This window comes from the organism of the source record quoted next, unplaced genomic scaffold (genome assembly GCF_019419815.1).
Source record: "Pyrus x bretschneideri cultivar Hongxiangsu unplaced genomic scaffold, Pyrus_bretschneideri_v1 Contig9, whole genome shotgun sequence".
NCBI classification, from domain to species: Eukaryota; Viridiplantae; Streptophyta; class Magnoliopsida; order Rosales; family Rosaceae; genus Pyrus; species Pyrus x bretschneideri.
In genome coordinates this window covers 4,151,806-4,173,697 of record NW_025999831.1, presented here as the reverse complement: position 1 = coordinate 4,173,697, position 21,892 = coordinate 4,151,806, and the positions used below count along the sequence as shown (strand labels likewise).

The following is a 21,892-nucleotide window of genomic DNA, read 5'->3' as shown; positions in this document are numbered from 1 at the left end:
ATACCACTATAAAATTAATTGATAATATGGGATAGTTCAATTACTTATAAACACAAGTAAGTTCATTTCCCCAATATGAGAAATATACTCTCAATAGTAACTTGGTTATGGATGTCTAGGTTTAACATTTTTTTTATACATCCTTGTTATGTGAGACGAATTCTTCTTAATTATAAATGAAGATAAATATTACTAAATCATTATGCGGCTCGCCCCAACCAGGAGTGGGCAGTGAATTGGCTCAGTACTTTTCTTTCTAAAAATAAAAAATATAAGTGCAAAATGATAGTTTTAAAGCGACAATAACAAATTTAAAAAATAAATACATAAATAAATAAATCAATCCTACTGAATGTCCTTGTCGGGTCGGGTGGAGACTTGGAGTCTGTATAACATTTGGGAACAATAATTACATCGGCATAGCGCAAGCGTAGGTTCAGGGCCGTGGGCTTCACCTCTGCTTCCTCCTTTTTGATGAGCTCCCTCCCTCTGCCTCCTCTCTGCGACAATCAATTCCAATTCCAACCAAAATGAACACCGCCATGAAAGCGGCTCTCACAAACTCCAAACTCAACTGCTGCATTTATGTGAGGGCCGCCCTCTTTCATTCCACCCCCGTCTTGGATCGTAAGCGACGCTCTTACTGGCAACCTGTAACTCTCTCTCTCTCTCTCTCTCTCTCTCTCTCTATATATATATATGTATATTTGCATTATGTATGTGTATATGTTTCTGGGTCAATGTCCATTTTGTTTATTTTTAATAATTTCTGCTAAAGTTTCTACTAAAGTTTGAAACTTGGTGATTTGGGTTATTGGGTATGCTCACTATGCGAGGATATAAGATAAGAAACCAAAAAAATTGGTATTTTTGGTGTTTTTGTTCCTTACCCTTAATGATTCTTAATGATTGCCTCTTGCTTCTGTGCTTAGTTTGGCTGTGAAAAGTTAGTGGAAGTGAGAAATAGATGGAATTTTGTGGATTATGTTTCATTTTGTTCTGGGGATTTGATAAAGTTCAAATTTTGTTACCTTTGCCTGAAAAAAAAAAAAAAAAGCATAGTTAGGATTCTAAGCTGAAGTTGATTGATTCATTTTTCAGTTTCCTGACCAATCAGGTAAAAGTTCAAGCTGAAGTTGATTGATTGATTCATTGCGGTAAAGGTTAAAGCTTTCGTCAAATGATATATTGTAAGCTATAACTAGAATGAAGATTTGCCCCATCTAATCAAGTAATTGAATCACATTCTAACTATTAAAAGTGCAATCTAAATTTAGACAGTGGAGTAACTTGAAGATGTCATGGCTATGGAGTGGTTTGTTCTCCTCTCTGTATTCCAGAAATGCTCCAACTCTTGATAGGACGAATTGCAATTATAGAACTGGTGAATTGAGAGGAGAGATGAATGACTATTTATACACCATAGTTTCCCAGAAGTTCTCTCCCTATCAAAGAGGAACTACCGGCTAGAAGTGGAGAGAGTAGGTAGCCAACTCTCTCTCAGTGGTTATCCCAGATTTCAAATCTAAAGTCTTTTAATTTTGCAGAACTCCATTTATTATTTAATGCCACGTCAGAAATGATAAAATGGCCTAATTGCTGGAAGTTATCAAAATTTTAACCTTGATGCCAAAGGACATTTGAAATGCTGTTCAGAATTTAATAAGGTTCAGTTGAGATGCTATATATTTATACTTGAAGGGGTGTAGAAAGTTAGAAATGCCCGAGAACTCATGTCTGGAAATGGAAATGAGGTGTAATGTATTTTCTTCGGAACTGGTAGGAACGTTGGTGCAAGGAATTGATCCTTATCCATCTTCTCTAGTCAAATTCGGTCCATATTTAGGAATGTACCTTGGAATGTATTCTTTTATGAGTATTTAGATACCATACCAATAACGTGCTGTATTTTTATACCCGATTCTGTTTGTTGCCACTAATATGTGTTTCCAACTTGTTTGCAAATATATTGAATTAGGAAATGAGCCCAGAGACATTAGGTTTTAGCAAATGATTGTATAATGTTACAGATTGAAAGCTGCACTAATATCTTTGATGCAATATAATGAGATAACACACATTATCTTTAAGATGGACAGTGTTAACAGCACACAAGAACACTCCCCTTTACTCTTAAAGCCTACATAAACAGCCCAAGCTGAGCCGACACATGCCTCAATCCTCTGCGTAGTTAGTAACTTTGCGTAATATTTTTTAAAATTACTTCATTTTCTCGTAGTCTTCCCAATTATGTGGGGGAAAAACAGGTATTTTAAACCAACCAGATTATACTGCACGTATGTATTATAACATTACAGTATTTTACTGACTACACTGCTCTGAAAGAGATATATATATATACATAGTACATACATACACACACACACACACACACACACACACACACACACACACACATATACACCTCTCTTCATTGAATAGTATGCCCTTAGTACCTGGCAACCTGCACAGGCTTATATCCTAGTGTTATAATAATCTTTCGAGCATACATTTTCTATTCACATTGTCAGGTCAGTGGCCAGTTTGTGGCACGAAGAGGGACCATGTAATCATGCTTAGGTTGTAGCTATGTTACTTTTGTTTACTTTTCTGCAGTTCAATTTTTTATTTCATGTTAACCAAATGAATTGATTGAGAGTTCTGTTTCCATCTAATGTGATGCTATCCATTTCTTTACTGCACTGGATATGTAGGATGTGTCAAATTTCATTGTTCATCTGCATTCTTTGTTTTCTTATCCCCATTCTTTCTCCTTTTGAGTCATAAGACCTTGTATTCTATTTCTTAATTCTGATAGTGGATGTATCTGTTTATTTGCAGAGATTGAACAACCATGGAAGAAGATCCAGAAGGCTCCATGGAAAGCAAGCGTTACTGAGGAATGTCAATGCTTATGCAGACTTCTTATTTCAGGTACTTCATTGTTAACTTGGTTTATATTATAATTTGAATTTGGTGATTGCCGTCACATTTAACTTTCACCTGCTAATAATCTTCTGCCAGTAATTTCCAAATGCTATGTTTGGATGAGGGACCTCAAAGTACCAAGGAACTTTATATTCAATTGTTGTTTAAAATTCACTACAAGAACACTACTGTTGAACTACTCAGGCACTACAAAACTACTACTAAAACACTACTAATTACTACAAAGACACTAAACAAATGACTTCAAATGTTTTGCATCCAGTCATTTTCAAATCCATCTAAGTTTTGTAGTGCATTCCTGACAAATTTAACCCAAGTTCCATGGGATGTTAAAGTCCGTCATCCAAACACATATAAGTGTCAAATGTGTAGATGATTCTTGAAGTTTCAGGAAAGAGCACCTGTCCAATGGCAGTCCCCGAACACTCAATCCCGTTTTTTTTTTTTTTGGAGAATACTTGTACAGAAATGATTCTGACTGTTATACAACGCCTTCTTTCGGTTTCCCAGTTTTGATGATTATGATTCCACGCAACAGCCTGTTTGTATATAGTGGGGTCTTGTTGGACATGATAGTGTGGATTGACTTCTTTTATCCTAGTAATTGTTTGATATGTTTCTAATCCTCATGGATTTCACATCTTTTGTAATTTTGTCCTGCACTTTTCCAATTTATGCATAGGCGAACTTTTAAACATTTGGCTGGCAGTCTGTTTTGTTATGTGAAAGTTTTTAATTATCTTGCAATTATATCTCTTTTCTGTAATCGCAATTATATATCTCTTGAATGTTGCAGAGTTGGCAGAACGAATACGATGAGGAGGAGGAGCCATCATCAAGTAGAGGCAGCTCATGGTTTAAAAAACAATACTCAGCCAAGGGGTCCAAAAAGAAGTCAGGCGATCAAGGAGCCTGGAATTACGGAAGAAGTAAGGAAGTAGTTATGCAGAAAAGGACGTAGTCAATCCTGTAGAATTAGATATATGAGTGGCATGTGTTAAGTTGGGTTAGGTTTTATGAGCATGTATTCTAGTCGGTTCCCATTCTGGAAACATTCTACTCGTATTCTTGGTAGAATTTTCTTTGGAGCCTTTCATGTGGGCGCAATTGTGGCCTTTGTTCAACAGAGATCATTAGGTGTAAGTCTGCGGTAAATAGTTTACCTTTTGGGCATAGATTGTGTATCAGGGCTCTGAACTCAATTACAATAGTGTGTTTTTCTAACGGCATCAGAGTGGGGCACCTTACATGTTCCTTGCATGATTGATGTTATGTCCTGATTTTTTTGTTCATTCCATACGATCTCAGTCCATTTGCACTGCTATTTCAGATGATTTCTGGTTTTGTGAAGAAGATGGAGACGTGGAGACGATTTTCCGATCCATGTTTGGTGGAAACAAATTTTATTATTGGTCATTCATTAATGAAGAGAATTCACAGCGGAGGAGCTCCAGTAATTACTCTAACTATGGGAGGTCTTGGAATTGGAGACATAACAATAAGGAAGAGTATCAATATGATTCTGAGCCTGAGAATTTGGAGTCAGATGAAAGGTTGGCCCTCGGGTTGCGTGCTTCGGGCCCTCTAACACTTGATGATGTCAAGAATGCGTGAGTTCTTTTCGCTGGGTTGCATTTTTACTTCTCAGTCACCCTTGTCCGCTCATATATTAATTTTCTCTATCATCTCACCCCAATCCTACTTTTAACAATTTCAGATATCGAATCTGTGCGCTGAAATGGCATCCAGACCGTCACCAAGGTTCTTCCAAGGTAATTAGCTCTAACCATATCCTTCTTTGACTCTCGTTATATTGGGATCTTTGATGCGGAATGCCATGAGTAGTAAACTAAGAGAGAGTAATTTGGCTTATGATATTTAGAACTAGAGAATCATTCTATTTCACCGGACTTTTAAGTGGTGAATCATTCACGAGTACTATACTACTATTTAGCTAGTATTTCCTAGCTAAGCTGCACATATTGACAAAGCAATTGTAATTCTTTACTGTATTTCGGGTTTTGGGTCATTTACGATGCAGTGGAAATGAAGATTTGTTGCAAGTGGTTAAGATGATCCAACGCCTGAAATAACTTGAGCACTAGTCGCTTAGGTGGCCAATTTTGCTATTTTAGCAGACTCGTATAGGCAAAACTAGTTGTGCATTGACTGACCAATTCATATATACTGTTGCAGGTGGCTGCAGAGGAAAAGTTCAAGCTTTGCAGCGCGGCATATCAATCATTATGCGGTAAATTGGCTGTGAACTGAGGATGCTCCAAGCCGGCTAATGTAGTGTAGTCACAGAGGTGGCTAGTAGGTGTAACATAATATCACATTTTTATTGAAGGTTGTAGTTTTTTAGCCGATTACGAGTGAAGCTCGAATTGGAGGTGACCAGGCTAATTAAGGATGATGGTTTACCACCGTATGAAGGGGTTGTCGAAACTTATTTATGAAACAAGGCAGGGGTGAGTGCATGGGGGTTTCAAAGGGGCACGGCAGAAAGTACAATAATCATCCAACGATAGCTGCATCAGGCAGCTTTGCACTGCCGGAAGTATGTCTGCATGCTTTTAATTTATAATTTTTATTTACTGAGGTTGTAAGAAGCAGCATTTATTTATTTTTCGCAATGTTGAGAATCCTTGAGATATAGAAAATAGAGACTTTATAATTGAGTCTATATTTTGAAGGAAATATGTGACTTTATAATTGAGTTGTTTTTTTTTTTGGTCGAAGGGTTACTTTATTAACTACCTGAGTGTATTTTCACCTTGTAAATAAATTGCTCCTTTAATTAGCATTAGAAATTTAATATCATAAAAAATAAATAAAAAATAACCCAGACCGCACTGGCGGTTTGGTTTGGTTTTTTTATTTTTTTTTTAATTTTTAGTGGTTATACCAAACCATACCAACCTTAATCGGTTCCTAAAATTCTTAGGGTGCGGTTAATCGACCTGACATGCATACATTTAATTTTTTTTTTTTAATAATAATTAATACGTGTAGTAATATAAATGTTTAGTTATTTACGTGTTACCATGTTTTCGTCACATGAAAACAAAATCTAATTAGTTAAGAGTCCTTTTGGAGAAGAAAAAGATGGACCATTTGGAGAAGGCAACAACTACTGCTTTGGTGCTCTCCTTGAGTTGCTTCATTTATGCTTTTCTTTGAGCAATCACTCATATTAGTGATACGTTCTGTAGCTGAAGAGAAATTTGTTATGTATTTTCATCTTCACATAAACCGAGAACCGATCCAAACCAACCCACCACTATTGGTCAACCAACCTGAACGGTCTTAGACTCATCTTGGTCTGTTTCAGTTTGCAATTTTGGCTCAACCAACAAGGTCGGTTTGGTTTCGCTTTTGGCCCAAAATCGACGCCCACGCCCACCCCTACTTTCCACAACGAGCCCAATGAATTCAAAAATTAATTTTTAGGCTAAAGTACCTAACTTAGCAACATTTTAGTGTCATTCTGAATTAGTTACAACATTTTTAAACATTTCAAATAAGTGCCCAACCTATTGAAAATTTGACATCCGTTAAACCCTAGTTACTTTTTCCGCTAATTGTACATGTGACAACAATGTGTCCCCTTTTTGAGGTTATATGGACACTAAAATAATAATATAAATAACTTCAAAATAACATGAAGATAAAAAATATAAAAATAAATAAACAATTCAAAGATAAAATAGAAAACAAAAACGAAGATCGGAAAAGATAAAAAAATAAATAAACAATCCAACCCTTCCCCCCACCCAACCCTCCAAGCTCAACCTACGACCACCAAAACCCCATCCAACCTTTATATTTAAAACCCACCAATTAGGTATATCATGATCTATATTTATTAGTTGTCTCAAAACCTAAATTTCAAGTATAGATTATATAATATGGAACTTAATGATCAAACGGGTATTGAATTGAATCGAAAATAAACCCAAATTGAAATTGCATTAGGATGGTAGTCTCGTAATAAAGAAGAGGGCTAATAATTCATATATGGATATGGACATTTCATCCTTTGCTTCAGCTAATAGTAGCTTAGAAACTGGCAAAATGTTACGAACCCTGCCCTTGGACATCTATTTGTTCCTTATTGTAAAGAGGGATGTAAATAGATTTTCACATGTATGTAAATATTGTTGCATCTCATATGAGTGTGCGAGTTTGTGTGTGTGTGTGTGTGTGTGTGTATTTACATATATTTAGAACTTTCTATAATATTTTATATGATTTTAAAACTTGCAGCATCGTGCAGACACCCTCTCTAGTTGTATCTAAAATAAGCTTTTGAGCTAATTTGCTAGTTTGTTCAACTTTTTTTTTCTTCTTTTATGCTATTATTTTGCACCCTCTTAAAGCGTTTTCTGTATCCGTCGAAGAGACTGGCAAGGCTTGGCAAGGCTAGGCCCTTTTCTTCACTCAGTATACTTCCTCACTTGTTTCTCATCGTTTCTTTAAAAATAGGATCGAGATGGAATTAATATGTGTGACTCAATTTTACGTACAATAGTCCAAAACATGTTAGTTTTTAAACGGTACTGCATACGGTCTAGTCCTATTCCACTTATGAGAGGTCTCAAGTCATATAAAAAGAACGTAAACCAAATCGAATAAGGCTATGTACACAAGTTCTCAAACACAAATGAATGTAATACGCTCTTTGCGTGTTCATAATATGCATAAATCCTCAACAGAGCAGTTCTGCATAAAATTTTATCGCCTTGTTTCCAATATACTTCACTTTAAACAAAACAACCATCAAACAACAAATACTAGAAAATCCATGTTAGTTAGAGAGTATTTTCTTGTCTAACTCCTCGTGATTTCAGAGCAAGCTATCAGCACGAGATGGCAGTCTTCTGAAGAAATTGCTTGGGACCGAAGGTAGCTTGCTTCGGAATCTAGGATGCCTTAGCCAAACAATGCCTGCAGCCAGAGCAATCATCTTGAATGGTGTCACGTAGAGCACCACAGCGGCAATTAGACACAAAAATACGAACAAGCTGCTTGCTCTTGGGTCTCTCCAGCTGAGCACAGCCTGGAATCTCTCCCCCTGTGTTGCAATGTCTCCAACCACCGTCTGAATTCTTCCTGCCACACTGCGCAGTCTGTTGTACCTCATTCGCACCACATCTTGTGCCTTAGACGTAGGGAAGGTGTCAAATTCTTCATCCATTTCATCCGGGTGAACTGCCTCTGCCCATGAGAGTTTAGTTTCCATGTGAGGCGGATGCCTTGGACGGAAGCGGAAATTCCATAGTCCAACGAGAAACATGTAGAGAAATGTAGTTGGCAGGATCAATTCAGGGTAGCAGATCAGTAGGAAAAACAGGAAATGGACTAAAACAGTAGTGATTGGGTTTTTCCACTGACGAACTTCACCTAGCCACCTGCTCATGGAGATTAGACCCGAGAAGAGAGAGACAATCCTGAAGAAGTTAGCCTTGCTTCTTCTCATGCTCCACATGTGGGAGTCTACATCTAGCATGTACTCGACAACCTCTTTCCTCAGCGGCGGTTCAGCTCTTCCAAGTCTCACGGCTACAATGTTCATTGCCTGATATCTCAGATTATCTAGCTGATTTACAGTGAATGGATGAAGATAATGCATTTTTGGCAGCAAGGGGTGGCCATAGAGGTAAATTATATTAGCAAGTGAGAGACAGGTAAATCTTACTGCTAATTGGAGCTCCCCCATCTTTTTCAATCCGGATGGTTGTAGGACTAGAAGCGGATAGGAGTTTGTATAAATTCGATCCATTTCCAGGGTTGACAACCGAATTCTTACCTTGCCAATTCTTGAGTCATTTTTAGCTCCGCTGCCAGAAGTTGGTTTCTCATTTCCACCGAGGTGGCAGTTGTCGAAAACTCCCAGTGTGATCACCGTGCAAGGGTCGTAGACCTCCCATGTATATTGTTCATTCCACTTGGGACTGAAGCTTTCGATGATTGTTCTGGTCCTCACCCATTTCTGCCCGTACTTGGCTACGCAGTAAGCATCTGTTGTTGCTTTGCCATCCTTGTTCTTCATTGGAAGAAGCCCTTGGGCACTTAAGATACCTACTTGAAGAATCCCAATTGGCTGCTTCCATAGCTGCCTGGCAGTAGGCCTCACGTCGCTTATGTACAAGGTCGATTCATCTAGAACATGGTAAGCACCCTCAAGACAGACTCTGAGATGGACCCTGGTCGAAAACTTGAGCTCATGTCTCTTGTCTCCCTCCAACGGACCAAAACCAAATTTTTCAAGGTCGAACCAACGAGAATGGACTGGCCTGTGATCCAACCGCCTCTCAAAGATTGCCAGCGGCAGACTTATTTTTCCCACCTGTTCATCTTTTGCGGCACTCACTTTATTTTCAACTGTAAGCACAAGCTGTTCTTCAAAAGGCTCAGCTGCTACGAAGATCAAATCTTCGTTCCACATGGGATTAGGTGTCCTGGTTGGAGATATCTTTGTTTTAAGTGTTTGATTTCCGACATGAGCCGTGATGAAAGCTTGCGGTGGTTGGCTTCGATCATGTGGCTCCACATCCTGAGCTTCAATTACATTAACTCTGAGGTACCACAGCTTCGGCGAGACATAAACCTTGGAGCGAATGCTGAAAACTCCCTCTCCGTGAACTGAAGCAGCATCCGAGTGCCATGCTTCTGGGAAAGCTTCATCAGCTTGTGTACCCATCCAAACTGCAAGCATCACCTTTCCTCTAACCTTAGTATCGCCACGCCAATCTTCTAATCTGTACCATTGAGGTGCCAAAGGGCTATCTGGTGGAACTCTAGTCGGCACCTCATTCATGTCAAATACCACCTTCCCAACATAGTCATCTCTTGCCACCAACTCTCTATCCTTGACATAAACTTCGAGTATCGTAGACTGAATCTTCTCTTTCGAAAATGCAAATACTTGCTTCCATTCAGGGTTTGTTTTCTTCTCATAGTGCTTTGTTTTGCCCTTGCAAGTCCCCAGCTTCACTTCTATATAGGGGTCACAGCTTCCCGTCACGGGGTTTGTCGGAAGATCCTTGGCTTTTTCAACTCTGACATATAGATAAAACATCTGCTCAACAAGGTCATAAGTGCTTGTAGCTCTTTCGCTGCTTATCCACCCTCCTCCGCCGCAAACTCCTCCATGTGGCCATCGTTCCCCAAGCTGGGGCTTTGTGTCTTTCAACTTGTAGTCTTCTTGGTTAGGTGCAACTTGTGACTTCATTGGTGCAACTTTGAATGCTTCTGTAGTACTTGAAAAAGCGCACACTTGTACATCAGTAATAATTATAGAAGATACATATGCTGCTGGAGATGAAATCTGTTTCAGACAGAGAATTCAAGTTCCTCTTACCTCAGCACACAAGAAACGCTTCAATGCCAAGAATTGCCCTCTTGATAATCTTCACCTTCTCTGTTAGATTTGTATGTTCTAGCCGACGATTCTTGTCTTAGGGTAAATTCGCGACTGTGAATTTGAGCTGTTTAAGGCTTTAGTAATGCTTAAGGTACAGTACTCTTGAATTCTGCTTCTCTGGTATTAAGAGCCACCTTCTACAATCAAGTCACGTAATCCTGCATTGTCTTGTGTTCAAACTTTTTGGGAATCTGCCACCTACACCACCAGTTTGGAATTGCCTTTTTGGTTGCTGTCATGTAAATTAAAAGTAATTGTTGTCATATTTGATGGGATAAAGAATGATGGAAGTTTTTATTGAAAATTACTATAGCATGGAGGAAGTGTGATGGTAAAGGTATTTACTACCTAGAACCACTATTCCGACTCTCTTAAAAGTAAGTTCAAACAAGACTTACTAACACCCAGTCGTAATATTTCTTCTTTATTATCATATTTTGTTATAGTGAGCCCAAGCTGCAACTTAAATTTTTAAGCAAATACTGTATGTGTTAGTAAGTCTCGTTTGAACTTGCTTTTGAGAGAGTCTGAATAGCGATCCTCTTTACTATTTGTATACATAAATTTTGTAACGAGTAATGAATGTAAAGAAAGCAAGAGTTCTGATTAGTTGTCCAGAATTCTATATTTCTGGATAGAGATTAAGGATGCACCACTTGAGAGGACAAAGATGGTCTTTTGAACTTCAAAGTTTCAAAACATTGCGACTTTAGTGCAACTTTCACTTTCCTATATTCTCTCATTTTTATTTGTTTATTTGCTATATTGTCAAACTTGATGATGAACAACCCAGATTACCCTTCACCCTACCTTGATTGTTCTGAAGATTCCTGCATTCATGACCAGTGCATTCTTGTAATTTTGGTTGAAGTGCATCACTTGGACTACTTGGGCAATTCTCTTCTTTCTGCTGCAAAGCTAACGTATCCAAAGCAAAACAGATAAAGATGATTAAAGAGATGGTTTAAAGCAGTGTGGTGACCTTAAAAGAAGAGCAAAAGGATTTACAGAAAGAAAGCTTGACGGCAGGTCACCTTGCACACAAAGATGCTTTTGCTCATTGTTCTCTCTTTAATTTAATAAACATAATTTAGGAATGAGAATGTTGCTTTTCTTCTCTAAGAAAAAAAAAATGAAGGATGTTTTAGTTGGTTACTGGTTAGGATGCATTCTTGCATATGACAGGTGCATAGACACAACTTCTCTCACACAGGAACCTTCTCGTGTGTTAGTCGGAAGATAAGTTATTGTGAAAAAGATGTTATGCATTCATATATTTTATATGCATGCAAGAATTTCTCATCAGTGAATGAATGACACAACCTATGTGAAGAACTTTGTTATATGTTCAGCATATATGCTGCCTTTCGTTTAGGAGAGCACTACAGCAATAATCTTCATTTTATGCTATGGAAGTTTTCTTAGAGATTTTCTAGTATGCACTATTGTATACATGTATGTGGCCATTGGAAGATCCTAGATTGCACTCCAACACTTTATTCATCTGGTGCACCGGTGCATAATTTTTCGAGTTACTATTCCCGCAAAACTAAATTGCTAGAAGATATAAAGAGTCAGCTTTTAACTGCCAAAGATGATGTCAGTTAGTACTACGATTTATTGGTATTTCTCTTCACTTGTAAGTGAGAGTTTTTAACTTGGACTCTTGCCAAAAGCGAATTTAAACCAAGCTAGCTCATTCCTCTCTACCCCTTATTGTATAATATCGAATGTATTAAAAACTACAATTAGTCTGGAGCACTTGGTAACATCATGAAGGCACGATTTGCCCTTCGTGAACTTGTTTGCAAGAAATTGACTAGATAAATGCTGCTCTCATCAATTGGAAGCAGCTTTAATATTATTTCATAATCAAGTGTTCTTTTGCTCTTTATTTTAGTGTAATAAAATGTGCATTCGACCAAAAATCGGTATGGGATCCCAAATCGAAAATGGGATCCCGAATTCCAAATCGAAAATTTTCACGACAGGAATTTGAAGACCAACTCCAAACCAAAATTTCGGTACTCCTAATTTTCAGGATTCCCAAAATATTTTCGGTATTTTGAGATGGTTTGGTATTTCCAAATTTCATACAAATTGAAAATAGCAAGCACTCATATCAGGTTAAATTAACATGCAACCAAAATAAAATAAGTAACAAACCCAAAAGCAAAAAAAATAAGTTACAAACCTAATATGTTTGAAAGCTAACAATAATTTTTTTTAATTTCGTGTTGAAGAATTAGACACATTTGTGGGAGGTTTGTACTGGCAAATGTGGTAATAAAGGGCTATGGTTTCTACCAATAGACCACACCAATTATATTGCTACCAGTAGTTAGCAACAATTCAAATGTATAATTATACATATATATTATTTATTTTCGGTTCGGTATGGGATTACCGAAAGATTGAGTAGACAATACCGAATCCTATACCAAAATTTCGGGATTGGTTCAGTATTTCATCCCGAAAATTTTACGAATTTTAGTTTGGGACTTTTTTGGTTTGGGATCGGGATTTTTTTAGTTTGGTTCTGGATTTTTGAGAATTTTTTCCAGCCCTAAAAAAAGGTGTAATAAAATGTGCAAAATAAGAAAAATTTCACCACTACTTAAAAAGACACTTTAAATAATTTGTTTTTAAGCGTTAACAAGTGGTCCCAATTTGCTCATTTTATATTAATTCAAAATTTTATCATTTATCCATCTCTTCCCGAAAGAAAAAAGGAGACGACGACCATATATGTAGGTTAGGTGATCTTCAAGGAAAGGTAATGTACAGCAGCGCTGTGGCTTCCGGCTGACCTTGAAGGATAAAAAAAATTTGAAGAATTTAGCCTCAAGATTGTGCACAAACTAGAACCATTGCACCAAAACAAGAGAAAACTAGGGTTGATTTAGATAGGCCAACAATGCATAATAAAACAAACGTTTTAAACATTTGTAACTCAAGTAGTTACGAGGGTTTATTCCTGCACCTAAATTCTACGTTTCATTCCTCCTTTCTACACTCTTGCTTGTATATATTTAAGTACCCAAAAGTCACTTTAGAATTATGAATGGAGTCACGAATGTAATATAGATAATGCATTGCATGCAACTTTACACAAATTAACCCTAAAAAGCAAAAGGATCCAAACCTGAAAGATTTCTTCAGTAAGCAGAGAATTGGATTGAAAGTTTGACGACATTTAGCAAAACTCAGAAAATCAAGTATCTAAATTTGCAAAGAACCAACAAATTAACAATGTTTACGAGTATATATATGGGTTTGGGGGAGAGCCATGGGCGCTGCTCCATTGATTTCTAATAGATATTTAGTTAACTTTCATCTGGCCTCCACAAATAAAAAGAGGTTTTTTTTTTTTTTTTTTGGAATTATTATTAGCATTCCAAAAATCTTATTTTGTATTCCAAAATTACACTTATGAGGAGCGTAGAATGAGATTTTTGAAGTGCTAATAACAATTCTCATTTTTTTTTTTTTTTTTTGCCAACTTGTTAGAATTTTATTTTGTCAATGTGGATACATTTACTCAAAAGTTTGTCACATACACATATCACATAAACATATTTTCCAATTCCGGTTATGGTGTGAGCGTGGTTCAATTCTGTCTTCGGTTTCAAAACTTAAAATCGAGCCATAAATGACGGGTTCGATTCAATTGGATTTTGCACAAAAGTTACTATATCAATGAACCATACCGAACCAACCCAAATTCGATTTGGTCAGTTTGATTTGGTTTGGACTTTTGCCGAGTTGATTTATTCCCTTGTACTTCAGAGGCATGAAATTAAGTTTTCGTAAAAGTGAAACAAGAGAAATTATTTACAATGAGTTCATTTTTGCTCACCCCCTAAGGTGATGGGGATGCTAAATTGCACATATTGCATGTGACTTATCAAAGCCGGATAAGTCATCAAGAGTGGCACATATCGACATCTGAGAGAAACGAAGGAAGTTCAAGCCTTTGGAGAAACTAGAAAGCTCTCTGGCCAAAGCAAACACCAAATACACTTGTGTTCTTCATCCAACTCGTGAAGAATTAAAAAGTGCAACAAACACGTGCCGATTCATCCACCACCAAATCCAAAGATCACCCACCATGAGAAACTCCTCGTGGTCCCATTTCATCAAGATCAAGCCTCAATGGCCTTGAAGAAATCACTAGCCTGATTCAGGATCAAGTGTTCACCACCTTTGAATCGAATTCTACTTTGGGGTTTGGATCAAAGAAATATTCTTATAAAGGAATAGCTATAAAGAGATTGTAACCATAAACTCTCATTAATACAAAAATATTATATTGTACATGTGTTTTTGTTTCATTCGTTGCAAGAATTTTCGTGTTTACAAATTTAGCACACCTAGTAAGAGCATCTTTGCCTCTCATCTTTTTTCTCCAAGTGACTCAACTACAATTTGCTCTCTTTACATTTCAAGTTCTGGTTCCCAATTCATTTAGTGTGGACTGCCATTTGTACCCAAAAAAAAAAATTGTGTTAAATTTTGGTCGAGAAACCAACCTTTTCAATAACAATCGTCTATCATGAGTAGTGTTTCATAATTTTAGTACGAGTAAGTATGATAGCATCAGGCATTTAGATTTGATTCTCGCTATAGATGGGGAATCGATTCATGTCAAACGAGACTTCTTCACTTGTCAGTGGCACGGGGCTCTTCTTGTTTTATTTCCTGCTAACTTATTGTGAGGTTTAACCTACGCTCTTATTCCCTTAATCTAAAAAATATTGTTTTGTTAAAAAACAAAAAAAATATATGATAGCATCAGACGCTCATGAACGCATGAATAAGTAATCTAGTTATGACGATTTGGGCCTATGGACTACAGGGCTTCATGTCACAGTGGGTCTTGTTAACAAAACCATAGGGCCCAATACTCGAAATTCTATACCACATTTGTGCAATCTGTAGCCAACTATACGAGGTATGCTTGATTTTAATTTTTAAATGCATCCAATAACAAACGTAAATGGGAAGACACGTTTGCATCTAGAGACTAGATTTGATGTGGAATATCAATTTAGATCCGTAATAGGTTTGTTGTTCTTGATTATGACAAGCAATGGCTCTAAAAAAATGTGTATTCATGTGTAACCAGAAAGATGAGTAAATCCTAAAATGTGTTATACTTGATAACAACAAACAAGTTAAGAGTTTGTCTGATAAGTATTTTCTTTTCAGATTTTAGTTTCATTTATACATTTTAGAAAATTTAAAACTAAAAACTTGTTTGTTAATTATTATTAAAAAAAAAAAGCCTTAAATCTATCCATAGATGCCATTATAGGCGCAACGGGACAGATGTCCCCACTCATTTTCTTTATAGAAAAAACAAATATGTACTACATGTCTAAGTAACATACCCCGTTAATAACCACTTATATGAAATAACATAATCTTGTTAAATTGACAACACTCATAATCTTGTTAAATTGACAACACCCCACCCAGGTTTAATGACTACCCAACATACAAATACCTAAAAGAAATTATATAATGATCGTGAAATTAGATGGAAGAGGAGTATCAATGATAACATGGTTACATACAGCGACAACCGTATTTAATAATATGGTGAGTTGTTTTTAGTAGTTTAAATTATTGAGTAGTTAGACTTTTTATTCATATTCTTTAGATTTATTTTTTGTTACTATATTATTTGAGGATACCGCAATGAACAAAACTTTTGGCTCGTTCATGAACCTACCCAAATGTCCTCATCCTATCGCTCTTCATGAATCAGTAGTCATCCTTTGCTTGTCTTGTAATTTAACCTCATAGTTTAGGTATTTGACTTGTAATATAACCCTTGAATTTAGTCCATACCGACTACCATATCGTCCTTGCCAGCATTTTGGTAGGGGCTTTGCTGAGCACATCATTGACAGCTTGCTATCGGTTTTCCATCACTCACACGTCAATTTTAGTCACTCATCCAACAGCTATTGGACCAAATTTCACACAAAATATGTTTTCCAGGTTTAACTTGCTTTTCAAGCATTATTATGTATGGTATTATGTGGTCCGATTTCGATTGATTTCTCCATGTCCTTTGTTTAATTATTCAATCATTTATGGGTTCAATGCATATTTACACGACTTTTGTGTTTTAATGATCACCAATATATTTTCAACCTCTCCATCAATCTTTATCCTTACATGTTTCACATGTTACAAAATTAGAATAAAGATTGATGGAGAGGTTGAAAATATAGTGGAGGATAAAGATTTATTTTCATCTACTCACAACAAAATGCGACGAGGGAGGTGTTTATTTTCATCTACTCACAACAAAATTTGGATTTTCATGTAGTAGCTCCATCCTTATTCCCAATATATCGACCGAGAAAATAAATCTTTATCCTCCAATAACTCATCAATGACAAAAAGATGTTCATTGATATAAACATAAAAATAGAATTAGAGACCAAGAGATCATGAATCTTCTAAAAAATACTAGACAGACCACATTTTTGTGCCACATTGATGTACTATTTGATGTGGCAAGTGATGTATTTATGTCACGTCAATTCATGAATTAATATTATTGAATATTGGTTGTATATATTACTTGTCACATGTGATAGTATACTAATGTAGTAAAAATATGTGGTCTTCCTAACATTATTCTTAGAATGAGAGAGCAAGAACATCATTACCTAAGTTTTTTCATTTTAAAATTACTATTTTAAAGGGAAAATGAGATGGTTCGAAACTATTACAAATATTTAGGGAAATTGTGAGTTTTGAACCCGAAACACATGGGTAGAAACCTAGGCTATTCACTATAATATTGAACCACAAAAACTGTTTCCTAAGTTCCAAAATAAACTAAGAATGTGGATAACATCAACATCAAATTTACTGTACGTAATCATAATAATGATAAGATGATAAACAAAAGGATGACACACAAAACTTAATCGTGAAGAAAAACAAAATTCCTAAAAAGATGTTGTAGAAATTATGGGAGATATTGGTGTCTGGAATAATGGTTTTGTCAACGTCGTTCTGTATTAAGATAAGTTCCTTCATCGCAATGGTATCTAATCAACAAATAATGACAAGACAAACCACAAGATAGGGTTTAGGATGACATTAAATTGACTAGTTGTAGTTGAACGATCGTTATGGTTGACAAAGAATCTCAAACAGAAAAAATTAAATACAATTAAGCTAGCAAAAAATATACAAATTTGAAGTTTGCATCTTAACTTGAAATCGCTTGAATTTTCCATGCAACGAGATGAAGATGTAGATGGAATATTTTGTATCTTAACATGCAAGTTGCCGCACATCTGCTTGGCATGCTTTTACACATAGGAGAGCATTCCCATTCGCGACCAGTGAAACAACGGCTTATCTTCCCCATCTTCAAGATCAGATGAAGATCCACCTCTCATCCAAAACACACAAGTACCAAAATACAAAAGATCTTCATCGAATCGACCAGATACGCTAAGTGAAAATTTAGGAAAGGTTCTGAGCTCCAAAAAGATGACAAAAAGTTGCATGAGACTATTAATTGTTCTTGGTTTGAAAAACCTTCCGCTTTGACTGGAGGAGTTCGACATGAGGATTTCATCTAATTGGATAGTAATTTTGACATTCATCATTTTTTCTTCTAGACTCGTTAATCTTTGTGTTTGCCTAATTATAGATTTTCATTTCATTAATTCAATCTCGATCTACTAAGGAGAAAAAAAAAAAATACAAACGCCTAAACTATATCCAACTGTTGTCTCCAATAACACATCTTCCCGAAGGACAGGCCAAGCCAAAGACCTTCCACAAACATGAAAGTATTTGTACGCGTAGTCTATCATCATAGGATATCTCAAACCAAGATCTTCCATAAATATACTAGTTAACTGTCTGGTAAAGGAAATTTTTATTTATTTATTGATCTCATGTAAAAGATCGATAATTTTTCAGTCTGTTCAAAACAGAAGAAGTATTAGTTGAGAAAAGTTTTGTTTTTCAAATGTCTAACCACTTGTATAATGATATGTAGTGTATCACATTATGTTCCGAACACACTGAAAAATTTCTAAGTAATGCTAGGAATACTAAATTTGTAAACAAAATTGGCAAACCAAATAATGTGTCATCAATATGAAATGAGCACATTTATCAATGTTTAAGTAATAATTTAATCATCAACTTTCTTAATATTTTATTTACAAATTTTATCTACAAACTTAATCTCCCTAATATTACTCAAAATCTCTAGCAAAAGATCAAATGGGCAAACATTAGATCATAAATGTAGCATATGTGGGAAAATGATCATCAAAATATAAGTAACTATGTTTGAATCCCCTCTCAAAACACATAAAACCCAACAACAAAACCGTTTTAAAGGGCATTTCTAGCAAAATCGTGTCTAATTTCCTCATCAATAACAAAAATATATCATATCACCCTTTCCGTCTATGGTTTCTAAAACTTATAAGGAGAAACCAGTGAGACAAAGACTGGGAAAACCAAACATAAAAATAAATAAAATAATTAAGAGAACAAAAGACAAAATAAAACCCAACTCCAAGCCAAAATATATACAAATGGAATGGAGAGTGCAGGATATCAGATTCTATGTTGACATCTCATGCAGCTGCACCTTGATGCTGCTGCATGTGGGCCTGAGCAGCGAATGGATTTAACCTTGGCTGCTTCTTCTTAGCAGCATTGGACCGGTTTGCTATTGTTGTGCTTTGAAAAAAAACTGTTTCTGCTGTGCTGTGAGAATAAGCAGCTGTGAAATAAATTAACAGAGTGTTTGGTAAACTTTCTTTTGTAAAAGTGCTTTTGAAAAAAAAAAACAGTATTATAGTATTTGATAAATTTTTAAGTAAAATAGATGTGAAAAAAAGTCAGATTTTTCAAAGCTGAATTTGGTAGCTTCTTATTTTTGGCTTTTTCACCTAAAACTGTGAAAAAAAAACTGAAACTTAATGTTTATCAAACACAAAAACAATTCCCAACTTTTTTTTATACCAATTTTTTTCAGAATCACCTCAGTACCAAAACAGTCTTTTATGTGGTTGTTGGTGGTGGTGGTGGTGGTGGTGGTGGTGGTGGTGAAGGTGTTGGCTGAGGCAGTTGTGACCACGCTCCCACATGAGGGGCACATGGTGAGTGTGGTTGCAGGCAGCTGCATGTAGAAAGGCTGAGAGGTCTTCAAAGTTTTTAATTCTGGCAGTTCTTTTTGTAACCTCCTATTCTCTTCTGTCAGTGTTTCACAGCATCTCTTTAAGTACTCGCAATCTACTTCTGTCTGGTTCAGCTTGATCCTGTATAATTATTTCATCGTTTTTCCAAACAAAAATTAGTAATTTAAAGAAGGCCAACTACTTTAAAACATGGGAACAAAATGTCAATGGTTCGTTAAATTTTTTTCAAAGAAAAAACCAAAATATTTAGTGTCTGTATTTTTATTTGATTTATTTCATTTAGAAGTAAGAAAAGAGAGAAGGATTTGCAGAACGAGAGATGTGCCAAATAGTGATTTATGAGATAATATCTAAATTTCGGTTTACACTAAATTCATGGTGTGATCACGTGTGATTGTATGAGAAAAAAATTATATTAAAGAGAAACAGAAATAAAACAGTAGTATACCTTGCTCTTCGATTCTGAAACCACACTTCCACTTGGCGAGGACGAAGATTCAACTGTTTAGCCAGGACAAGTTTTTGCTTTTGCAAATATTAAAAAATAGACCAACAAACAATTATTCAAAATTAAAACAGGAGAATTGTTTACTCTCTGAAGTTCTAAACAAAAAACTTAAGTATTCTTTGTTCCCTTGACTTACAGGATTCAGAGTGCTGTGCTCTTTGAAGCTCTCCTCAAGAAAAGCCGATTGATCTTTAGAGCGCCTGAGTTTCTTCCGAGTCGACCCGTTCTCCTCGTCATCACTCGCTCTGTCGGCATCAACCTCCAAATCTCTTTTACTCGATCTTCCTCCACTTCTCATTCCAAAATCCATCTGAAACGATGAAACCGTGCTGTTCGGAGATGATACCGGCGCCGCTGTATCATCTGCCCCCTCAGCCGAGGCCACCACTCCAGGCAGCCGGTTCACAACCGTATTCCCGGTCCATCTGATGAACCGGCCGGTTCAGACACAGCCACTGTAACAAAATCAACCCAATATGAGAAAATAATCACAACCAATTTAATCCCACAAGGTATAAAAATTTGGGTTGTGCTCGGATTCTAAGAAAATTAACCGGATGAAAAGAAAAATGAAAATTTAAACGTAAATTAAAAAAGTGACAATTGACAACCATATAATTTAGAATTATATAAAAATTATGTCCTCGAGGGTAGTCCGAGAAAGTCGGAGAGTCGGTTTCTGGCGATCAGCACACGAGACCCTAGAGGAGTGACGGTGGGAATTTGCACGGAACTGTGCCAGAGGTTGTTGTGGTGATCGCGAGCGTGAAGGCAGTACTACGGTGGCGTGCGGGGGGCGGCTGGGCCCTATGGAGGAACCGGATGCGGCAGGAATCATGGAGGAGTTAGGGCACAACTTGGGGGATATGCTTCAACTTACAGATGAGGAGAAAGATGGAATTGTGACTGAGAGGAAGGATGTGGAAGAGGCATTGATTGGGTTCCATCATATATTACTGGCGGAGGTACTAATCGAGAGGGTGATGCATGGGGAGGCATTTATCGATCGGTTCACATCATTGTGGCGGGGGAAGGAAGGGGTATCTATTCGGGACATTGGTGATCAGAGGTTTTTAATTAGGTTTGTGGCTAAGCGGGATATGCAGTTGGTTCTAGATTCGGAATTTCCTTGGACATTCCGATATGACTTTGTAATGGTGGGTGATTGCACGACTAGGCGAGAGGCACGGTGGAAGGAGTTGTCATTGGGAGACAAGTGGATTCATATTCACAAGGTGCCACCATTGAGTATGACGGATGCGGTTGCTATGGCAATAGGGGGAAGAGTGGTACGGTACTTACGGTGGACAAATCGGCTAGTCGAGAATGTATTGGCAGATTTTTTAGGGTACGTATTCGTTTAAATCTACGAGAACCATTGATGCGGTGGATGATGGCTACGTTCCCGGATGAAGGACGAGTATGGGTTCAATTTAAATACGAAGGTTTGCCTAATTATTACTTCTATTTTGGGAAGCTTGGACACGTGAGTAGGGTGTGCAAGGTACATGGAATGCATGACATGCACGGAATGAGGGTGGGAGACGAACCACGGAGACAAGGGTGTTCATTTCTGATGAAGGATTGGAGGCTCAAAAGGATTTGTAGGGCAATGTGATTAGATCACCGTCACGAAGATCCAAAAGTTTAAGTACAGGAGAGGAAAATGGGAGATCAATGGAGTCACGAAGAGATGGCGGAGGGAACCTTAAGGGGATGCAGGGGGATATGGGAATGCGGGATGGAGGTGGTCGTGGTGGACAGGAGAGTAGAAGAACGGAGAATAACTTAGGGGGGATATGG

At 36.9% G+C, this 21,892-nt stretch overlaps 3 protein-coding genes across 3 annotated transcripts; 1 reads left to right on the top strand and 2 right to left on the bottom strand.

Annotated features, from left to right (window-relative positions):
* Positions 1-398: 398 nt before the first annotated feature.
* On the top strand, positions 399-5,633 carry LOC103942268. Its single transcript, XM_009352457.3, has 6 exons — positions 399-653; positions 2,842-2,934; positions 3,746-3,878; positions 4,280-4,559; positions 4,667-4,721; positions 5,146-5,633. The coding sequence occupies exons 1-6, from the start codon at positions 531-533 to the stop codon at positions 5,218-5,220; spliced, it is 759 nt and encodes a 252-aa protein (XP_009350732.2). The 5' UTR covers positions 399-530; the 3' UTR covers positions 5,221-5,633.
* Positions 5,634-7,590: 1,957 nt separating this feature from the next.
* Positions 7,591-10,630, bottom strand: LOC103942267 (FT-interacting protein 1-like). The gene is made up of 2 exons (XM_048576406.1): positions 10,316-10,630; positions 7,591-10,214 (listed from the first exon to the last, which is right to left on the bottom strand). The coding sequence occupies exon 2, from the start codon at positions 10,184-10,186 to the stop codon at positions 7,799-7,801; it is 2,388 nt and encodes a 795-aa protein (XP_048432363.1). The 5' UTR covers positions 10,187-10,214; positions 10,316-10,630; the 3' UTR covers positions 7,591-7,798.
* A 3,893-nt stretch (positions 10,631-14,523) lies between these two features.
* LOC125473602 (homeobox-leucine zipper protein HAT14-like) lies at positions 14,524-20,927 on the bottom strand. The gene is made up of 5 exons (XM_048576676.1): positions 20,785-20,927; positions 20,226-20,514; positions 20,030-20,109; positions 19,425-19,701; positions 14,524-14,556 (listed from the first exon to the last, which is right to left on the bottom strand). Exons 1-5 carry the CDS (start codon positions 20,925-20,927, stop codon positions 14,524-14,526), a joined length of 822 nt encoding a protein of 273 aa, XP_048432633.1.
* Between the last annotated feature and the right edge of the window lie 965 nt (positions 20,928-21,892).